The sequence below is a fragment of the Papilio machaon genome, chromosome 29, assembly GCF_912999745.1.
Source record: "Papilio machaon chromosome 29, ilPapMach1.1, whole genome shotgun sequence".
NCBI classification, from domain to species: Eukaryota; Metazoa; Arthropoda; class Insecta; order Lepidoptera; family Papilionidae; genus Papilio; species Papilio machaon.
In genome coordinates this window covers 2,784,300-2,806,349 of record NC_060014.1, presented here as the reverse complement: position 1 = coordinate 2,806,349, position 22,050 = coordinate 2,784,300, and the positions used below count along the sequence as shown (strand labels likewise).

Genomic DNA, 22,050 nt, shown 5'->3' with positions numbered 1-22,050 from the left:
TTTAGTATTATGTTTTAAGAAGTCAAAGAAAGTTTCCACTCTTTTTTTTACTTATATTTATAGTTTTGGCTTAGTTTTAATTTTGGTACTGTAACGTACGTCGAATTAATTTATTACATGTTATATAGTATAACATAAACCATTTTATCTAATATGTTATAAAACAACTTACCGATAACTTTAGCCTTTTTATCAGACATTACCTAAACAAATTTATGGTTACATGAGTTTAGTGGTGGGATGTTGTGTTAAAACATATCGATAATTTCATTAATGTAATTTTTTTTAAAACTTAAAATTTGTGTAACAAAGATCACTTACACTGAAAAAAAAGCCAACACACTATTTTATATTATATTTTCATAATTGGAATGTCCTGTTTTTCGTACATATTAATTATTTAACGTTTTTTAAAGACATACAAATACCATAAAATCAATGGCGATAGGTACAAAAGCATATCGTTATATTTGAGAATTGGAAGCATAACGACAAATTCTTGCACTAGTGGATTTTTAGCAGGGACAGTGATATTTTGTTGAAATATATATATACGTTATATACGTCTTATTTTTTACTACATATTTCGGAATAATAAAAAATATTCGATAAATAAAAAGACAACACTACTAAACTCATAATACAGCTGTCATCGATATGGTCTTATGTTGTACTTCACTCGTGTCGGCTGATTCGTCCTGACGTGACGTTTTTTATTCATCTTTGAAATGGATCAATTTGAACCAACGGGTACGTAAAATTTGTATTTTATTATTAGTAAGTCAGCTCTTAAATATTATTTATTATATTATTATAATTTAACGTAATATTGTACTTAAATTTTACTCACTAAATTAACGTGATTATTTCAAGTGAATTTCGATGTCAAAGTGACATTTGCTAATGGCGGGAATTTTGAACGAACGTTATTAATGCGTTCATGTTTACTTTCTAATATTAAACGCTAAAATTTGTTTCCATTGGTCATCCAGAGCACCAGCACGTACGTTATAATCCACTGAAAGACGAATGGATCCTAGTATCGCCTCACCGGTGCAAGCGACCTTGGAGCGGACAAACAGAACAGGCGACTGAGGAACCGCCACCAGTTATGAACAATCCCTTACGAGCTGGTGCTTTCAGATCTAATGGACAGGTTAGTATGGCATTTAAGTTGGCACGTAAACACATAGAGGACTCTTCTGTTCGATATGCCAACTTATTTTTGACGAATTGTGTCAGTCGATTCATGATCTTCAATGCAGTCAGTCAGATTTTTGATCTTTTTAGTCAAGAAATGGTGTTATAACACGACCAATTATAATATTCCAGCGTAATCCAAACTACACGTCGACTTATGTGTTCCCAAATGACTTCCCCGCGCTACTTCCGAAGGTTCCAGAACCACCGCCACCGGAACATCCCTTATTCCAAGCGGGACCTGCTAAGGGAACATGCAGGTAGATATAGACCGTGGATTACATAGATTATCTTTTCGTTCGACCCAATGTTGCAATATTTCTTCAACTTGTAATCCTACAAATTAATTTCCCTCCATCGTATATCTCCGCCGGGACTTTTTCAGGGGATCCACTTCGAAAATCATTAGGAATCGCTACTAATTTTGGATAATGTGTTACAGAGTGATGTGTTTCCATCCAGACTCTACCATGACATTACCACTTATGTCTCTAGAGGAAATACTGGCTGTTATAGAGGAGTAAGTAATTATTATTTTATACTTTAGGTACCTGATTGCTGAAGAGAACTTTATTATTACTTAAGAAGAGATTTTTAGTAACTTAACATCTGTTGAACGAATGTGCTGCTCGCCTGGTGAAATACTACGACCACACAGATGACAGGCGAGAAGTCCTTTTTTTTATTGGAACGAAGTTCCTTATCGCGTGTTGTGAAAGGGGGCTAGACGGAAAAAATTCTTACGAAAAGTTGTCACGACACTTTTTGCTATAGTAACCATGGCAACGACGTGACAATATATAACGAAAATTCATAGAAATAGAATGTACTTCTTGTGAAGATTTAAGTTTTTTATTCATAGAATAAACATTGGTTCCTTCACTAATTAATCCAAAGGAACTTCGTTCCATCCGGGTGTCCCAACACACCTCTCAAGTTTTTTTTGATAGGATGGGAAGGGGAAGAGGGGACGCATAGGACGAGGAATGGTCACTTTCTGTGCGTCCTCTTCTCCGTTGATCAAAGGTAGGCAATGCATCTGCAGTTGCTGATGTCTATGGGCAGCGCTGGCTTCGCCATTTACTCGTAAATCACATTTTTACTAACATTTACAACCTTGGTGTGTTTTGCAGTATTATTTACACTAAAATACTGTCTTGCCTTGCCACAGCTATACCTACAGAATTCTCTTACAAGGATACAATTGATATGTAACCGTCAAATCATGAACGTCGCTCGTTTTTGATTTGCCTAGTCGGTGTTTACTTTTTTTTTTATAGGAGAAGGGGGCAAACGAGCAACGGACCGAGAATTATTTGATCCGACGCCCATGGACATCCGCAACGCCATATTTACTTAGCATATTTTACATCGAACGTGAAATGACGAGTTATTTGTAGTGATGGATTCCTCTGTTTCTTACCTTATCATCTATCACAGATGGATATCACAAGTGACGGAGCTGGGTCGTCGCTACACATGGGTTCAGGTGTTTGAGAACAAGGGTGCGGTTATGGGTTGCTCCAATCCTCATCCACACTGCCAGATCTGGGCTTCCAGTTTTCTACCCAATGAACCAAGGGTTAAGGATAGGTGATTTTTTTTTATTTAAAATATTGAAAACCAGAAGCTTTGCTCAGACATTTTTATTAATTAGTAGTTTATGAGTTTAAATAAAGTTGTAAAATAATTTAGTGCTCAAAACTCAAAACTACTGCTCAGAAAAATGCTTTTAACAGAAAACGATTTCGTGTATTCATAATTTTCAGATGTCAATTGGAATATTATAAAAAATATGGAAAGTCAATGTTAGTGGAATACGTCGAGAAGGAATTGGAACAAAAGGTAAATATGCTGTTGATTTTTTTAAACCATCAACTGCGGTTTTCCACTGCAGTGAATCTTTCTCTTTCAATTCCAGGAACGTATTGTGATACAAAATTCGGAATGGATAGCACTAGTACCATACTGGGCGGCTTGGCCTTACGAAACTATGGTATTACCACTGAAGAATAGCCCGCAGAGGATGACAGACTTGAATACAGAACAGAAGAGAGGATTAGCTGATATCATGAAGCAACTGACTACAAAATACGATAATCTGTTTCAATGCAACTTTCCTTATAGTATGGGATGGCATGGTAAGTGGAGAAACAATATAAATTTAAAGACCTTTATTAGATATTAAAAAAATCTAATATATTGAGGGCGATACAATCGAGTCCTTGTTCACCAACCTGAACCTAGTGGGAATAACATTAAATCAAATACTAAACGCCCAAGAAAACTTAACTGCATACTACTGACGTCACTAACAACAATTAAGAATTTATTTTTTATATTCATCCAAAATAAAAACTGAAATATGACAGTAAAAGAGAAAGTTCCATCAATAATCTATAGTAGATTGGTTTTTCACAACCTTTAAAAAAAATCACGTTTAAAAAAATCATCCCCATTTCAGGCGCACCCACAGGACCATCTTCAACCCCTGGAGACTCACCACATTGGTTACTGCATGCTCTCTACCTACCTCCTTTATTGCGTTCCGCTAGCGTGAAGAAGTTCATGGTGGGCTATGAAATGTTGGCTCAGCCTCAGAGAGATCTAACACCGGAACAAGCAGCGGCTAAATTGAGAGAATGTAGTAACTTGCATTATAAGAATAAAAAAAATTAAAACATTTTCGGTTGTTTTTTTAATACGTTCTTTACTTAAAGTTTCTCATAACAAATTTCAACAACCCTAAGTTTTAAAATGTCTAAAATCTCGGTGACTATTTCATGATTTCCTAAATAATAAAGACCGATTCCAAACTGTCGAAATTCACAATAGATCGGTAACATTTTGACCATTTCAACTAGATTCTTCTAATTTTGTTCCATCATTTATAAATTCCACAACTTTTTTAGCCGGCGTTACATTATGTACTCTCTTTCTATGTGTATATAAGGTGGCTTTCTGTTTGAATGTCTGCTTACATATATTACATGACAGAGGTCTGTCACCTGAATGGATAACTTCGTGTTGAGTTAATGATCTTTTGTCCTGAAAATAAACCGGTTACAACGACATATTGAAATTAAAACCAAAAGAAAAAAACAAGCTTTTATTTTGTTTTCCTTAAATAAAAGAACTGAGAATTAAAAAAAGACAAACTATTCGTTAAGACGATTCAAATGAGCCCAAACTCGATGAGTTTGTGTGATTTCATAGCGAAGTTCCTATGACCACCTTCCAGTTCCATCATCAGATCATCACCTTATCATCATAATATTGTATTATCACACAATTTACACATGTATACAAAATTTCACATCAATCAGTAAACGGGAAGTGGATCTTTAATTTGTAAAATTTGATGATAAACATCGGGACATATTAAACTTGAAATAAAATCTTGTAATTTTTTGCTTATAAAAATATCACACTAAAGTATTTTTAATTAAATTGAAGTGCCAATAGTCTAGTGGTTAATAGTACGGACTACTGATGTTAGCGGTCGTGGGTTCGAATACCGACATTCGACTATTGTCATGAACAATATCTTAAGCGTCCATTGACACAGGCCGGAGAGGATACCAGAGGTTTTTATAGTGAAAAAAATTCACTTTATACTTGAAACAAGTTTTAATTTAACATTACAAGTGTTTTTTAAGCTTTCTATTGATAAAAAAAACATGCCAAGTAAAATTAAACCTTGTTTCGAACTAATAAAGATCAATTTTATTTGCTATAAAAAATTTACATGCTCCACACCGGTCTGTGTGAATGAACATTTAAACAAGCTTTTTCAAGCTAATCTGGAATTGTTCCAAAAAAATATATATGCTATTTTTTAATGTCATCAAAATTCCTTCGTGTCATACATTGGTGCTTTTGAATTATAACAACATCTTAGTAAACCCGTAAAAGTAGCAATGTATACAAAAAAAAACTTTAGTTTACTCGTTACATTGCGTGTTTTATATAGTTCAAATATATTATCACACGTACTAACCAAGCAATGTATACTCACAGTGAATCCCTTCCCGCATTGCTGACAGACGTGGTTCTTTGGTTTCTCCTTCTTTTCTCCGTGTACCCTCATTAAATGCCTTTCTATATACGCCTTAGATGCTATGGGCTGGTAATATTTAGAATTAAAAAAATAGTTAGGATAGTTTACACAGAAATGTATTAAAAATACTCCTAGTAAGAGATCCTAGTAGAAGATCTAAGAGTCAATCTTAAAACCTGTCTTACTGATCTGAATTAAGCCATCAATGTTTCAAATGTGGCTGAGATGCATACCAACATGGATGTATAGTGTTACTTTAAGCCCCAGTCATGGATAAATTAAGCAGATTATCATCATCAGCTCACTATAAGTCCCCATTGAGGGTCTCGGAGCCTACCCTAAGTAAGAGATGACTATGTCATAGTCAACCACAGTCAAGTGTAGTGACTTCACACATATCATTGAATTTCTTCTCAGATATGTGCAGCATCACAATGTTTTACTTCACAGTAAGAACATCAGATAAATGTACATATGTAAATAGAAAAGCACATTGATACATGGCGGGATTCGAACCCAGGACATGCAGATTGCAAGTCAAGTGCTTAACCTCTGAGCCACCAACGCTCTCACAAATTAAGCAGATTAGCGTGGTTTGAACATGTTATACGAAGAGATAATGATCATGGAAACAAAGGTAAAGAAAGACCAAAGAATGTATGGATGGATTGTGTGAAAGAGGATATACATAAGAAGGGGCTAAATTCAGATATGACAGCTGATAGAGATGTATGGAGGAAGTATATACTGTGCCTACCCTACATAGGGATAAAGGCAAGTTGATGATGATTGACTGACGGCATTTTTTATCTACTAGCTGTCGCCCGCGACTCCGTCTGAAAACTTAATTAATAGACTATATGTTCTTCCAGACTATGTTCTACATCTGTGACAAATTTCATCAAGATCCGTTAAGACCTTTTAGAGATACCTTCAAACAAACATCCATCTTAACATTCGCATTTATAATATTAGTAAGGGAGATTTATTTTATCAAATTTCAATGTTTGTTTGCAATAAATCTGTTTACAGACTTATAAATATAAAATTGTTTAGACAAGTTTGTTATAATTTGTCATTTCTATTGAAATAATAAATATAAATATTACCTTATCACAGATAGGACATTTATGCGATGTTTTGCCTAAATGTTGGTAGTTGAAATGATCCTGCATCGCCTCTTGTGTGGGATAACCCTTATTACAAGTAGGACAGGAAAACCTGGGAGGATATATTTGTTTTTTTTATGTAATTTTTTTTATTTCTAATTATTTTTCAAAGGGAAATCATCGAAAAATAATTGATCCAGTTGCGTGACCGAATTCAATATGAAAATAAAATGATTATTTTTTTTTTAATGTTGGCACTTTTATAATTTGTAAAATTTGAATTTAATTAAAAAAACATATAACAATAATTACTCTAAGTATAAATTAAGTATATGAAATGCCAAAGTCAAGATTCATTTAAAAGGTTACTTAAACAAAACCTTAGTGTGATTTTCTTTTACGTTGTGGACATCTTGACTTCGTTCGCATGAAATTAATAATAGTTCTATATCACTCAGTGATAATGTAGCTTTCTAATGGTGAAAGAATTTTTGAAATCAGTTCAGTAGTTTTTTAGTTTATTTGTTACATAAAAAACTACATCTTTCCTCTTTACAATATTAATACAATAGTCTCTTTATGTCACTTACTTGAGTATTTGATCCGATGCATGAGCCCTAGAATACTTCAAATGTCCTTGATAAGTCATTAAAGTTGAGAAAACTTTATTACAATCCTTACATTCGTATGTTTGTTTGTTCTCATGTCTTTGTAAGTGATATTTAAATTGTAAGACTCGTACCATTTTGTGACAGATTGTACATTCCTGACGTGGTAAGGGACCTTCGTGTAACCTGAATGGAAGATTAGTTGCTTCGTAACATTATAGTTTTTATTGGCGAAACAGCGTAGTTCCTTTTGGCCAAACGACTCTTAACTATATTTTAAATTAATTTAATACTTTATGTGGCATATAAATAATGAGAGTTGTTAATATGCATTCATAAGATGTTGTTTTATTTTACTAGTCTCCCAATTACTCCAATACTATACACTCCCAATACTATACTTTAAAAAAAAACGAACTGACTGACATGACATTGAACGGAAGAAAAAGAATGACATCTCACTGGTCAAAATCGGTTCAATCGTCACAACGGATTTGACATACATATAAATTGACATACATATATATGTATATACATATACATACGTCGGAATGCACAGGATTTACAATCAAATTGTTTAACTAAACTAGTCGGTGCCGTCACCGGACGATCAAACGTGAGTTAAGCCGTTTCTTAATTAATTAAGGATTTACAATCATTTAACAATTTGAAAATAGTTTTATAGAGAGTTTTTTTTGTATCTTAAGGTGGAAATCGAACAAGGAACTACCTGATTCAAAGTGTGAAATAGCGAAGTGACCGCTATCTATACACATCCGCAGATGTTGATGCGTTGCCTATCTTTAATCGAAGGAGGAGGGGACGCACAAAAAAAATATTTCCCCTTCCTATGCGTCCCCTCATCCGACAAATCAACATCCCATTCCTATCCTTTCCTTTACAAGAAAAGGTGAGAAGGTGAAGAGTACTAAAATAAGGCCTCTTGTAAACTGTAGATTAACTAAGTCTAAGCAATCCAGCAAAATACATTTTTTCTAACATTCGACTATTACTAGAGTATACCTTAAATGTCCTATCAATGTGGTTCTGTTAACGAATTTCTTCTGACAATGGTCACACTGAAGACGCTCTCTGTGATATCTGTCCATGTGAGATTTACGATACCGTGTGTGCCTGAAAAATATATTGTAATAAATATTGGAACAGCCGAAGTGTTAACTACACTTCGGCTAAAAAAAGATTCAAGTGCCATTTCACGGTCGGTGAGAATGTCGAGTTCCGTCCGAAGTATTTCTAGTTCCGTTATACGGTCAGTAAAAATCTCGAGTTCCGTCCGAAGTATCCTAGTTCTGGTTCACAGTCAGTAAAAATGTCGAGTTCCGTCCGAAATATTCTAGTTCCGTTACACGGTCAGAGAAAATGTCGAGTTCCGTCCGAAGTATCCTAGTTCCGTTACACGGTCAGTGAAAATGTCGAGTTCCGTCCGAAGTATTTCTAGTTCCGTTATACGGTCAGTAAAAATCTCGAGTTCCGTCCGAAGTATCCTAGTTCTGGTTCACAGTCAGTAAAAATGTCGAGTTCCGTCCGAAGTATTCTAGTTCCGTTACACGGTCAGTGAAAATGTCGAGTTCCGTCCGAAGTATTCTAGTTCCGTTACACGGTCAGTGAAAATGTCGAGTTCCGTCCGAAGTATTCTAGTTCCGTTACACGGTCAGTAAAAATGTCGAGTTCCGTCCGAAGTATTCTAGTTCCGTTACACGGTCAGAGAATATGTCGAGTTCCGTCCGAAGTATTCTAGTTCCGTTACACGGTCAGAGAAAATGTCGAGTTCCGTCCGAAGTATTCTAGTTCCGTTACACGGTCAGAGAAAATGTCGAGTTCCGTCCGAAGTATTCTAGTTCCGTTACACGGTCAGTGAAAATGTCGAGTTCCGTCCGAAGTGCAATTGAGAATTATTTTTGAGAAGACAAATAATATACTTACTCAAAGTGCATGTCACAGTAGAGACATTTGTAGCCAGATTTTGTCTTTGACAATAGTTTTCTTATCATTTTAGCCTCTTCATTGACTTGTTGTACTTCTTTGTTCTGTTTCTTTCTGCGCTACAACGGAAATTAATATTTTGTATTCGTCAGTTTTGTTTAACATTAAACAATAATTAACATCAGGCTCATTTTGACAGTTAATAAGCTTATTAAAATAGTTTATACAATGATTGTGATGAAACTAACACAAGATATTAAGTGAAGCTTAACACAATAGATTAGTGAAAACCGCATCAATAGCGGTAAAGTCGTTTCTGTGCTTATCGAGCACAAACTTACAGACTACATGACAAACATACAACAAATTAACAACCTATGATAAGTCTTTTTTAATATACTTATCATGTACAGACACCGATCGAAAGTTACTGTCAAAACGCGCCGATTAAAATGTTCACTCACCATTCTCATTGGTCGAATCTTGACAGGAGTGGCGTCAATGTCGGTTTCTACATGTGTCTGTGCGTGCAGCTGTGCGCAACGCACGGTCGCCTCGGCGTGTCCGCAGAGCCGGCACACGTGCCGCACGTAGTGGCCCTGCATGTGCTGCGACACGCGCCCCTCCTCCACGTACGAGTAGCACACCTTGCACGGCGCGGTGCCCTCCCTCTGCGCGACGCGACGGGGGAACTATCTCAGCTGTGCTAAGCCACGCAACTACTGTGACGTCACAGGCACACGTGCCGCACGTAGTGGCCCTGCATGTGCTGCGACACGCGCCCCTCCTCCACGTACGAGTAGCACACCTTGCACGGCGCGGTGCCCTCCCTCTGCGCGACGCGACGGGGGAACTATCTCAGCTGTGCTAAGCCACGCAACTACTGTGACGTCACAGGCACACGTGCCGCACGTAGTGGCCCTGCATGTGCTGCCACACGCGCCCCTCCTCCACGTACGAGTAGCACACCTTGCACGGCGCGGTGCCCTCCCTCTGCGCGACGCGACGGGGGAACTATCTCAGCTGTGCTAAGCCACGCAACTACTGTGACGTCACAGGCACACGTGCCGCACGTAGTGGCCCTGCATGTGCTGCGACACGCGCCCCTCCTCCACGTACGAGTAGCACACCTTGCACGGCGCGGTGCCCTCCCTCTGCGCGACGCGACGGGGGAACTATCTCAGCTGTGCTAAGCCACGCAACTACTGTGACGTCACAGGCACACGTGCCGCACGTAGTGGCCCTGCATGTGCTGCGACACGCGCCCCTCCTCCACGTACGAGTAGCACACCTTGCACGGCGCGGTGCCCTCCCTCTGCGCGACGCGACGGGGGAACTATCTCAGCTGTGCTAAGCCACGCAACTACTGTGACGTCACAGGCACACGTGCCGCACGTAGTGGCCCTGCATGTGCTGCGACACGCGCCCCTCCTCCACGTACGAGTAGCACACCTTGCACGGCGCGGTGCCCTCCCTCTGCGCGACGCGACGGGGGAACTATCTCAGCTGTGCTAAGCCACGCAACTACTGTGACGTCACAGGCACACGTGCCGCACGTAGTGGCCCTGCATGTGCTGCGACACGCGCCCCTCCTCCACGTACGAGTAGCACACCTTGCACGGCGCGGTGCCCTCCCTCTGCGCGACGCGACGGGGGAACTATCTCAGCTGTGCTAAGCCACGCAACTACTGTGACGTCACAGGCACACGTGCCGCACGTAGTGGCCCTGCATGTGCTGCGACACGCGCCCCTCCTCCACGTACGAGTAGCACACCTTGCACGGCGCGGTGCCCTCCCTCTGCGCGACGCGACGGGGGAACTATCTCAGCTGTGCTAAGCCACGCAACTACTGTGACGTCACAGGCACACGTGCCGCACGTAGTGGCCCTGCATGTGCTGCGACACGCGCCCCTCCTCCACGTACGAGTAGCACACCTTGCACGGCGCGGTGCCCTCCCTCTGCGCGACGCGACGGGGGAACTATCTCAGCTGTGCTAAGCCACGCAACTACTGTGACGTCACAGGCACACGTGCCGCACGTAGTGGCCCTGCATGTGCTGCGACACGCGCCCCTCCTCCACGTACGAGTAGCACACCTTGCACGGCGCGGTGCCCTCCCTCTGCGCGACGCGACGGGGGAACTATCTCAGCTGTGCTAAGCCACGCAACTACTGTGACGTCACAGGCACACGTGCCGCACGTAGTGGCCCTGCATGTGCTGCGACACGCGCCCCTCCTCCACGTACGAGTAGCACACCTTGCACGGCGCGGTGCCCTCCCTCTGCGCGACGCGACGGGGGAACTATCTCAGCTGTGCTAAGCCACGCAACTACTGTGACGTCACAGGCACACGTGCCGCACGTAGTGGCCCTGCATGTGCTGCGACACGCGCCCCTCCTCCACGTACGAGTAGCACACCTTGCACGGCGCGGTGCCCTCCCTCTGCGCGACGCGACGGGGGAACTATCTCAGCTGTGCTAAGCCACGCAACTACTGTGACGTCACAGGCACACGTGCCGCACGTAGTGGCCCTGCATGTGCTGCGACACGCGCCCCTCCTCCACGTACGAGTAGCACACCTTGCACGGCGCGGTGCCCTCCCTCTGCGCGACGCGACGGGGGAACTATCTCAGCTGTGCTAAGCCACGCAACTACTGTGACGTCACAGGCACACGTGCCGCACGTAGTGGCCCTGCATGTGCTGCGACACGCGCCCCTCCTCCACGTACGAGTAGCACACCTTGCACGGCGCGGTGCCCTCCCTCTGCGCGACGCGACGGGGGAACTATCTCAGCTGTGCTAAGCCACGCAACTACTGTGACGTCACAGGCACACGTGCCGCACGTAGTGGCCCTACATGTGCCGCAAGTAGTGGCCTTAAGTGTGCCGTAAGTAGTGGCCCTGCATGTGCCGCAAGTAGTGGCCTTAAGTGTGCCGTAAGTAGTGGCCCTGCATGTGCCGCAAGTAGTGGCCTTAAGTGTGCCGTAAGTAGTGGCCCTGCATGTGCCGCAGTAGTGGCCTTAAGTGTGCCGTAAGTAGTGGCCCTGCATGTGCCGCAAGTAGTGGCCTTGAGTGTGCCGTAAGTAGTGGCCCTGCATGTGCCGCAAGTAGTGGCCTTGAGTGTGCCGTAAGTAGTGGCCCTGCATGTGCCGCAAGTAGTGGCCTTAAGTGTGCCGTAAGTAGTGGCCCAGCATGTGCCGCAAGTAGTGGCCTTAAGTGTGCCGTAAGTAGTGGCCCTGCATGTGCCGCAAGTAGTGGCCTTAAGTGTGCCGTAAGTAGTGGCCCTGCATGTGCCGCAAGTAGTGGCCTTAAGTGTGCCGTAAGTAGTGGCCCTGCATGTGCCGCAAGTAGTGGCCTTAAGTGTGCCGTAAGTAGTGGCCCTGCATGTGCCGCAAGTAGTGGCCTTAAGTGTGCCGTAAGTAGTGGCCCAGCATGTGCCGCAAGTAGTGGTCTTAAGGGTGCCGCAAGTAGTGGCCCTGCATGTGCCGCAAGTAGTGGCCTTAAGTGTGCCGCAAGTAGTGGCCCTGCATGTGCCGCAAGTAATAGCCTTCATTTTGCCGCAAGTAGAGGCCCTGCATGTACCGCAAGTAGTGGCCCTAAGTGTGACGCAAGTTGGTGCCCTGCACGTATCGATAGTAGTGGTAAGTGTGTCGGTGACTTCCAGTTTTACATATTATGTAATTATCAAATGACAATGTTTGTCTAACGATGAAACCTTCAAATAACTTACAGTCTGACAATTTCTGTAATTTCTAAATTAAAAAGTTTGACGAATTATGTAATGTTGAATTGATTTAAAGTTCAACAAATGCTGTAATGTTAAAATTATTGACAAATGAACAAGTTGTGTATTAGAGTTTAGCAATTAATGTCATCTACAAGTGACTTACAGGTTTATGTGCACATTCGTAATGTTCCTCTAAATGATTCTTCGTATAGAATCCAAGGATACAATTTTCACACTTGTATGCAGCTTCAGAGTAGTAAATTTTCTTCTTTGCTTCCTCCCTGAATGTAATTAAATCAATTTAAAGCAGTCTGTAATAAACATTTTGTTTTTTTATGTCCTGCATTTGCATCAAATAAAGTTGCATATTATATGGCAACTCGATTTGATGATTGGAGAAGCTTATTAGCAACTATAAGTACTAATAGTACTACTTATAGTATAAAAACTAGCTCTCGCCCGCGACTCCGACCGCGCGGAATTCAAAACAAAAAACATAAAAATATCCTATGTATTCATCCATACGATGTTCTAGAGATATGCCAAATTTTATCGACTTCCGTTGAGCTGTTCTTGAGATTCAAACATCCATCCATCTAAACTTTCGCATTTATAATATTAGTAAGATTACAATAGCAAGAAGTGTCATTTAAAGGGGACACAAAGACACTATACAGCAATAAAGGTTCGTTTAGAAATAATTCGAAATAGTACGAAGACCTCGCCAGTCGCTTAAGAGAGAGACAAACTTATGTATTTCCCATACGTTTATCTCACTCTGAAGCGATAGCCGAACGTTACTCGTATGATTCCGGATTATGTCTAAATGAGCCCTAAGGCTGAAATTTATAGTCGGTACTCGGACTTTGCTTAGACTTATCTTACGAGTTTGAAATTTATAATCACATGCTAAGCTTACCTTAGACGTTTGCTTAGCAAATGCTAAGTCACCAAAATCGTTGACTTAGCTAAATCTGACACGTTTCTCGAGTACTTTTAAATTCGTATAATATATGCATCCGTAATTGCAGATACGTTGCCTACATATAATCGATGGAGGGACAGAAAGGGTATATTTCCCCTTCCTAGGCGTCCACTCTTCCGTCAAATCCGCTTCACCTTCCCATCATTTCCTTGTAAGAAAAGGGTGGAATAATGAAGAGGACTAAATTTAGGCCTCAGACACGCCCATTCATCAGACGAAACTAGGAGTTACTTCCATTTCCACCTGTCTTCTGTGTGGTCGTGGTATTTCACCGGGCGAGCCGACCCATTCGTGTAAATGATGTTGTTGCTGGTGTTTACCACTGTTCTACGATTTCGAAGGAGTTTACTAATATGCATTTGGCAATATATCAATGTGGATTTGTCATTGTTATGGCTGTTTCGGAATATGTGCGTACTTTGAACCTTTTTCATATATTTTGGATTCACCTGATGACCATTCCGTTTCCAAGGATTTTATACCTACCTACTCTTACAAATACTTCTTTCTCCCTTCAAAGGATTTCAATTTTGCTTACGACATGGATTGCTACAATAAAATAAACAAACAAAAACCATATTCTGAACATTTAAGAAGAAATATATTTATTAATAGGCCATGCAAGTTGTTAGTGCTACCCGATTATTCCAATTTGCGTATGTAGGTAGATAGGGAAACGTATAAATTGCAGTAGAAGTTGACTCAATTTTCTTGAAACTTTATTTATGATGACGTACAGTGTAGGTTGGCTTAAGCCTGGAAAATATCCACAAACAGTCTACAACAGAAAGAAGAAAATTAGTACAAAAAATAATACCAAAGAAAAAGGTTTCTTCTAAAGTAAAAGTACATGATTATTTTTATTAACAGAAAAATAAATATAGTATTACTTATTGCCGGTACAGATCATATTTACCTGTTGATGCGATGTTCCAAGCTTGTCAATTTTATCTATTCGAGACAATATCCTCAAAAATCCATTCGAAAATCCTTGTTAGTTCGTTAGCCAAATCCAAATGAAAGATAAAGTATGGAAAGTCCGTAAGAATACGGGTCCAGGGTAAACATCAAAGGATGGAATCTTTATATGTCCAGGTAGATAAGGCAAATTCCAGAAGAAATGCTGTTCGGTACAGATGTACTATAGTTCGTCATTGTTTGAATTTCGCGGTTGACCTTTACGGGTTTTATGTTGGTAGGTCGACTCATTTTTATTCTCCCGCACAAGCGGGTAGTTGGAAATCCCTCTCCGCTACGGACGGGCGCGGGGCCTGCGGGGGGCTTGTGCGGGGAAAGAGTGAGTCGACAGAGCGCATCGAGTCAGCATAAAAAGTGGTCGGCAGTTGGATAGCTCATCGGACGTGTCTTAAATTTAGCGTACAGGGTCGCTAAGTTAACGGTTCCGCGTTCGGTTCGATAAAGGACGCGTCTATAGGGCGCTTACGGGAAGCGGTGCATCGGGTGCATCAGGAGTGCAGCATTGCTGGCGCCTTTAGACTGTATGACTGTGACTTATTTGACTCGACTGACACCGACAGAGTGACCAGGCACCTGCAGGCGGTGAACGGGGCATCGAGTAGGTGAGTGCCAGTTCATATAATTACAATATTTACGCCAGGCCTTGTGATACGTAGTTTAAGGCAGGTTGTGCCGCGGGACCCGAACCCGTCGTGTACGGCACAATTCGATGGTAGCAGAGCGTGGTTACGTTAACACGTAGGTTATAACCGCGTGGTTATATTCGGGTTACGTGTTTTTCGGGTACGTATTTACATTGCTTGGCGAAATATTGTAACTTCCTTCTCGCGCGGAATATAACGGAATATAACGGAATACAACGGAATACAGAATATTATAACATATTACGTCGTACAATATTCGGATTTTAATCGGGTCGTTTACGTTACATTTTTTATTGTACGATTGCTACGTAATATTAATCGGCCATTAGGGTTCCGTTTGTTGATTTCTTATAGTTTAGATTATTTAATTTAGGGTTCTTTCATAATATTTAATTGAGTAATTTCACGGTTTTTTCTAGTATATTTAAATTAGGGCTTTTTACGCATCGGTTTTTTTTTTGTAGTTTATGTTACGGTGCATAATATAATTTGGTGATTTTTTAATTTGTTTTTTTTTTTTATATTACGGTTAATAATTTAATTTAGTATTTTTTTTTTTCGTTTGGTAGTTTTTATGTTACCGTCGATAATTTAAGTTGGTCGGTTTTCATTACGGTTGTTTTTTTTTTGTTTTTTTTTATTAGGTAATTCTTTGTAACGGGTTTCATACATTTGGTTAAGGCGAGTATTATCTACCCACCATTTAGATTTTTTTTTTTTTCCTTTATCGACCATTTGTAGTAAGCGGTTTCTGGAAGCGTCGATAATTTTCTACCTTCATTTTTATTTATTTATAAAATTTTGAACTTTATTAATTATGGCCGGCAAATATACCGCTAGGATAACAGGTGTGCTGAGATGGCTCGGTTCAGCGGTTTTGAATATTTCTAGGCCGGACCGTGCGCAAGCCCTTATGGCTAGATATCAGGTTCTAGACGATCAAATGGCGGATCTATATGCGGCGTACCGTGGCATTCTAGAGTTAGGTTTAGAAGCGGATGCCATGGCGAAGATTAATGCTGACATTGATCAGGCCGACGACCTGGCTGATCAAATTATTCAGGCTGTTGGTTGCCTTAAGGGGTCAAGCGCTGCTGACGCGCGCGTTACTGCGGAGTCTGAGGCGTCACCAGCGCTCATGAGTAGATTGCCGCTGCTCGATTTGCCACAATTTAACGGTGACTTGGATCAGTGGGTCGCATTTAATAATTTATTTGAAAGCATTGTTCACAGTCGTAGGGATTTGACCCCTGCTCAGAAGCTTGCCTATTTGTTGGCGTCGTTAACGGGAGAGGCCAAGGGCCTTGTCCAACATTTAGGTCTTGTTGACGGTAATTATGATATCGCCCGGGACTTACTCAATCGTAGGTACCAGAATGTTCGGCGATTAGCAGATAGTCATGTTGCTGCTATTCTAGGCCTACCTAGGATTTTGGTTACGCAGTCGTTGCGCACACGGCTTCTTAACCCGTTGTTAATAGCGGTCAACGGTCTCAGGGGTTTGGATTTACCTGTGTCCACGTGGTCGTTTTTATTATTACATATAATTCTTTCCAAATTACCATACGATTTACAACATAGATTTGAACTGGAATACGGCGGGGACTCCGCCACTCATCTTCCCAGCTTTGACAACCTAATTTTATTCCTGGAGGATGAGTGTCGTCGATCGGAGAATGTTCCCCCTCCCCCTTCGGGGCCTCCCGTAGTTGCTCCTAGAGCGAGGCCCGCGGGTAACGAACACCGTCCACCGGTTTGGGCGCGTAATAGGCCACGGATGTTTAACGCAGCTGTACGGCAGGCACAGGATATTCACTGCAGTTATTGTCGGGATACAGGACACGGTGTTACGGGTTGCCCCAAGTTCCGGGAACTACGTTGGCAAGCTCGGCGCGGTATTGCTCGCCAACGGTTTTGGTGTTATTGCTGCTTGGGGAACCACCTTGTCTCGCACTGCCAGTCAACTCGTGCGTGCGGTCAGTGTGGAGGTAGGCATCATCTCCTGCTTTGTGGAAACCGCAACGGCTCGCACTCGCCAACCACTCAGGGACTTGTAACTTCCTCTGTTCGTAGTAAAAATGCGGGGGAACAGTGGTCTGGAGCTATGCAGCGGACATCAGGTCGCCGTGATGTTAGGTCTCCACCACGGCTTAGGGCACACCACGAACGGCAACGTGTTCAGGGTTCACCAGTGAGCACGGGCGGGGGGCCGCGTGATTCTTGTAGCGCCCCTCAAGCTGCGGCAAAGGAGCCTGGTGCGGCCGGCGCTCGCTCGCCACTCCACTTCTTGGACTGGCCTCGGTTGGAGCGTCGCCGACCGTGTCGATCGGATCATCAGGTGATAAGTGATCAGGATCGCCCTTCCTCCACACCACATATAAATAAATCTTCGCAGGAACGATAATTCGTTCCACTTTTCCATCGCAATGCATCTCATCGCTTAGTACGGTTTCACTGTCCACCGCTCAGGTTCGCGTCGGTTCTCTTCGGAGTAAATAGGTAACCACGCGCGCGGTTTTGGACTCGGGTTCATAGGGATGCATTGTTTAAATACGGTCGGTGGAACATTTACGGTCGCGGATCGACCGGGTACGGATTACGAATTTATTCGCGGAACAGGTAAAGCGAATTGGATGGTTACATAGATTTTATTAGGCCACTTGGTGGTAAAGCGAGCAGTGGCAACTCTCCCCCAGCTCGTTTAATTTTGGGTTTCGAATTACGGTTTTAGACGCAGCCAGATATCGTCTGGCTGGGGCGGGGGACTGTTCGGTACAGATGTACTATAGTTCGTCATTGTTTGAATTTCGCGGTTGACCTTTACGGGTTTTATGTTGGTAGGTCGACTCATTTTTATTCTCCCGCACAAGCGGGTAGTTGGAAATCCCTCTCCGCTACGGACGGGCGCGGGGCCTGCGGGGGGCTTGTGCGGGGAAAGAGTGAGTCGACAGAGCGCATCGAGTCAGCATAAAAAGTGGTCGGCAGTTGGATAGCTCATCGGACGTGTCTTAAATTTAGCGTACAGGGTCGCTAAGTTAACGGTTCCGCGTTCGGTTCGATAAAGGACGCGTCTATAGGGCGCTTACGGGAAGCGGTGCATCGGGTGCATCAGGAGTGCAGCATTGCTGGCGCCTTTAGACTGTATGACTGTGACTTATTTGACTCGACTGACACCGACAGAGTGACCAGGCACCTGCAGGCGGTGAACGGGGCATCGAGTAGGTGAGTGCCAGTTCATATAATTACAATATTTACGCCAGGCCTTGTGATACGTAGTTTAAGGCAGGTTGTGCCGCGGGACCCGAACCCGTCGTGTACGGCACAAATGCATAATATGATAGAAAAGATATTAACCTCAACAATAACAAAATCTATTTTATTTTGTTGTTATGGGTTTGACGTTGTCATTTACTTTGTCAAGTCAAATTATCTCGTTCCGTTCTAACGTATACCTAACCATAATTTTACAAAAGTGTTAATTTAAAAATGTTAATTTCGTCGTTTTGCTTATAATTTCGATAGCAAATTATAAATAAATGCAACTATTCGATTAAATTAATAAGTTAAATGATATATGGATCATGTATTTTAAATATATTTTTTCTAAATACTGAGAAGTACCAAGAAGATATTGTGCGAATAGAAACTTTGTAAAACTCTCTTGCTTAGCAAAATCACTGTTGCCACCTCGACTACTTCAAAATGTGCTTAAAGACCTGTTATAATATGCCTAAATATACTATCTTTTTAAAAAGTCCTCCAAGTATTAAATGTGGCCTATTAAAGTGGATCTGCTATACTCGTTGTTATGAATGCCGAACTAAATTATTATAAAAAATATATAATGATTACCTTGTGATTTTTTGAATACGTCTAAAATGCATCATGTTCATTTTTAAATTTCATTTATATCTATATAAGTTAATATGGTAATAAAAATAATGATATATGCTAAATGAAGAAAAATGTGCTAAACGTAATAAAAATCTGCCTAATTTTGCATAAAATATGCTAAATTGGCAACACTGACAAAATCTCAGCCCAGAACGACTATAAATTCGAATCTGAGATAACTTTAAGCAAAGGCTTAGATGAGTTTGCCATAAGATAAACCTAAGTCAAGTCGGAGCTAAGTCCGAGTACCGACTATAAATTTCAGCCTAAGTGTCTAAGATGACAGCAATTGTCAGTGTCACTATCTTACCTAAAAGCCAGCATGTCATCTTCATTCATATATTCAGTTATATATCCACATCTTAGATCTGATTTATTTTTAACACGTTTCTTTTTTTTCTGCTCTTTAACTATAGTTGCTTGTTTAGGTTCTACCATTAGTACATTGTCCAGTAATTTAGTCTGATTATGTTCTTTAGATGTTCTGTAATTGACATTTGTCAAATTACTACTATTTCTAGTAGGTATTCTGAATAAAATTGACGCTTGTATTAGTTTACTATCCGACAAAAGTCGAATGGCAAGATATCGACGCTGGAAAGCATAAACGCTGTAACCCTTGAAATCGCGAATATGTTTTTCACACGTTAATAATTTCAACCATTATCAAACGATAATGATTTTATTATAGGTTAGCACAAACTACACAACATTGCTAAATACCGCATGCTTGTAGGCGTATCAGCTCACGAGTTATGATTTTTTGGCTCTCCTGTAAAGTTCATACTTTCGGGGTTACACCGTTTACGCTTTCCAGCGTCGATATGGCAAGATTGGCCATACCCTTAACCGTTAGGATATTGGTCCTTTAAAAAGTAAAGGAAAACATCGTGATGCAACCCGCACATATGTGTGAATTCCTGAGAAAAAAGGACGGCGACGCGACTCACCACCCGTCACGTTCCGTCTCACGAAATGTTGAAAAGTGGATTGCGAAAGTTCATTTGGCCACACCAAATGGAGGTCTTTGATTACCCCACTGGGTTACAGGAGTGAGTTGATTGTGTGTGTGTAAAAAGTGAATTCATACCCAAATGTGTGTGGACCTGGTTTTACAGATTCATTATAATCATTCTGTCCTATTTCCATTGCTAAAGGTTCTATTTTAACCTCAATATGTGATACTGAAGTTTCACCATCTAATATCAAGCCTGGAACTAGGAAATTATTTACATCAGTGATTTTTTTTTTAGTATGTGACAAACAAGCCTGCCTTAATAAAGGCTACCTCAATTCCCCCACCACTGTTAAGTATGACATTCAGAAAGTGGTCCTTGACAGACCAATCGGTTGATATTAGGAAATAAAGTTGAGAGAACACAAGTAGAAGAACTTAATCAGCTCACCGAACCCAGTAATATTAAGAAAAAATATGTTTGGGAAGCAAATGTATTATACATACTCTATAATAAATCTGTAGCTCGAGACCATAAAAAGAGATATTATTTAATTTTATTTATTGACCACTTCTTGCCCGCAACTCCGTCCGTGGGGAATAAAAAAAGATCTTAAGTAGGCTATGTGTTCTTTCAGGCTACATTCTACATCAGGGCAAAATTTTATCAAGATATGTTGAGCCGTTCTGGAGATACCTTCTAACAAATATCCATCTAAACATTTGCATTTTAATATTAGTAAAAAGTAAGATTATAAGTAAGATTAGAAAAAAAATCCCTAAACGGATTATTATTTTATTATCAACCGACTCAGGAGGGATCTTTGGGACCTTATGTAGCCTAAACAACTATTATCTAATATACTGACATCTGTCATTAGAATCATATTCTTCCCCTGAGGGTCATTCAGGTTTTTTTATAATTTTTCATTTTGTCACTTACTACCTATCTCTTCATGTTCTGTATCTTTCTCAATATCTTCTGGTTCATTCTTTACTATCTCTAATGTGGTAATGTCTTGTGAACATTCTGTTTGCATTGTAGGTTGTTCAACATAGGCATTGTCATATCCTATCTTAATTAATATCTGCAGAGATGATAGAGGCTGAGAAAATAATGCAAGGTTTGTATCCTGAAAAAAAGTATTTAATAAAAATTATAACTGGCAACTTTTGTTTTTTTGTTATATGCAGATGAAGAAAAATACTTATAAATTAAATGTTCATTTAACACAATAAAATATGTCAAGATGTTTACTACCTTAGATTCACTGATTCCTTGAAGATGCTTCTGAGCTGTTCGGACTTGTTGTTTGAATTTATTGAATTTTTTCAATATAGCAATACATTCCCAACACGCCTTTAGACTCTGTCCAGATAATGGATCCAACTGGGAATAAAAATTTATAGTATAAATCTATTTTCAAATATTTGTAGTTTAATAGAAATTTCTTTCATAAGATCTTGTATTAAAAAAAATTATGATTGACTGTAAAACATTTTTAGTGTCACCAATGTACCTTTGCCTAGACTTTATAAAGAAAAAAAAAATCGGTATTATTCTTTTTTTTAATCGACTATAAGGCGTAAAGTATTTTTGCAACCAATGCAATTATGATTACATTGAATTTTGTAAAAAAAAAAATTGAAAATATATTTGCAATACTTACATCACAAGCGTAATCTGATATTAACAGTCGATAAATTTGATATAAATCTGATTTGTTGTCTAATATTGTTATTTCACGATCTGAACTAAGACATGTATTGCATGTTATACGTTTCACTGTATCGACGTTCATTTTCAAAAAATATTAAACATTGATTTATTAAATCATAACAAGTATTTCTTTTTGATGACTCTGTTTATTTATTAAGTTTCAAATTTAATTCCACGACACAACAAAATGGCTACCCGTGAGTTATAACATGACACTCTAAAATGG

General features: G+C 40.5%; 2 protein-coding genes across 2 annotated transcripts; one reads left to right on the top strand and one right to left on the bottom strand.

Moving 5' to 3' along the window:
* The first annotated feature begins 659 nt into the window (after positions 1–659).
* LOC106711937 (probable galactose-1-phosphate uridylyltransferase) lies at positions 660–3,896 on the top strand. The gene is made up of 8 exons (XM_014504363.2): positions 660–750; positions 993–1,156; positions 1,333–1,460; positions 1,643–1,720; positions 2,641–2,793; positions 2,970–3,045; positions 3,122–3,341; positions 3,665–3,896. Exons 1-8 carry the CDS (start codon positions 729–731, stop codon positions 3,877–3,879), a joined length of 1,056 nt encoding a protein of 351 aa, XP_014359849.2. The 5' UTR covers positions 660–728; the 3' UTR covers positions 3,880–3,896.
* Positions 3,897–4,009: 113 nt separating this feature from the next.
* LOC106712596 (zinc finger protein 26-like) lies at positions 4,010–21,912 on the bottom strand (the record flags this gene model as incomplete). The annotated part of the gene is made up of 25 exons (XM_045685218.1): positions 4,010–4,248; positions 5,219–5,326; positions 6,370–6,481; positions 6,960–7,163; positions 8,001–8,111; positions 8,922–9,040; positions 9,386–9,613; positions 9,664–9,753; positions 9,986–10,075; positions 10,147–10,236; positions 10,308–10,397; positions 10,469–10,558; positions 10,630–10,719; positions 10,791–10,880; positions 10,952–11,041; positions 11,113–11,202; positions 11,329–11,461; positions 11,588–11,685; positions 12,812–12,929; positions 19,460–19,743; positions 19,958–20,015; positions 20,198–20,366; positions 21,048–21,237; positions 21,366–21,494; positions 21,775–21,912. Coding segments are annotated over 25 exons (3,201 nt in total), but the record flags the coding sequence as incomplete, so codon positions are not given.
* Positions 21,913–22,050: the final 138 nt, after the last annotated feature.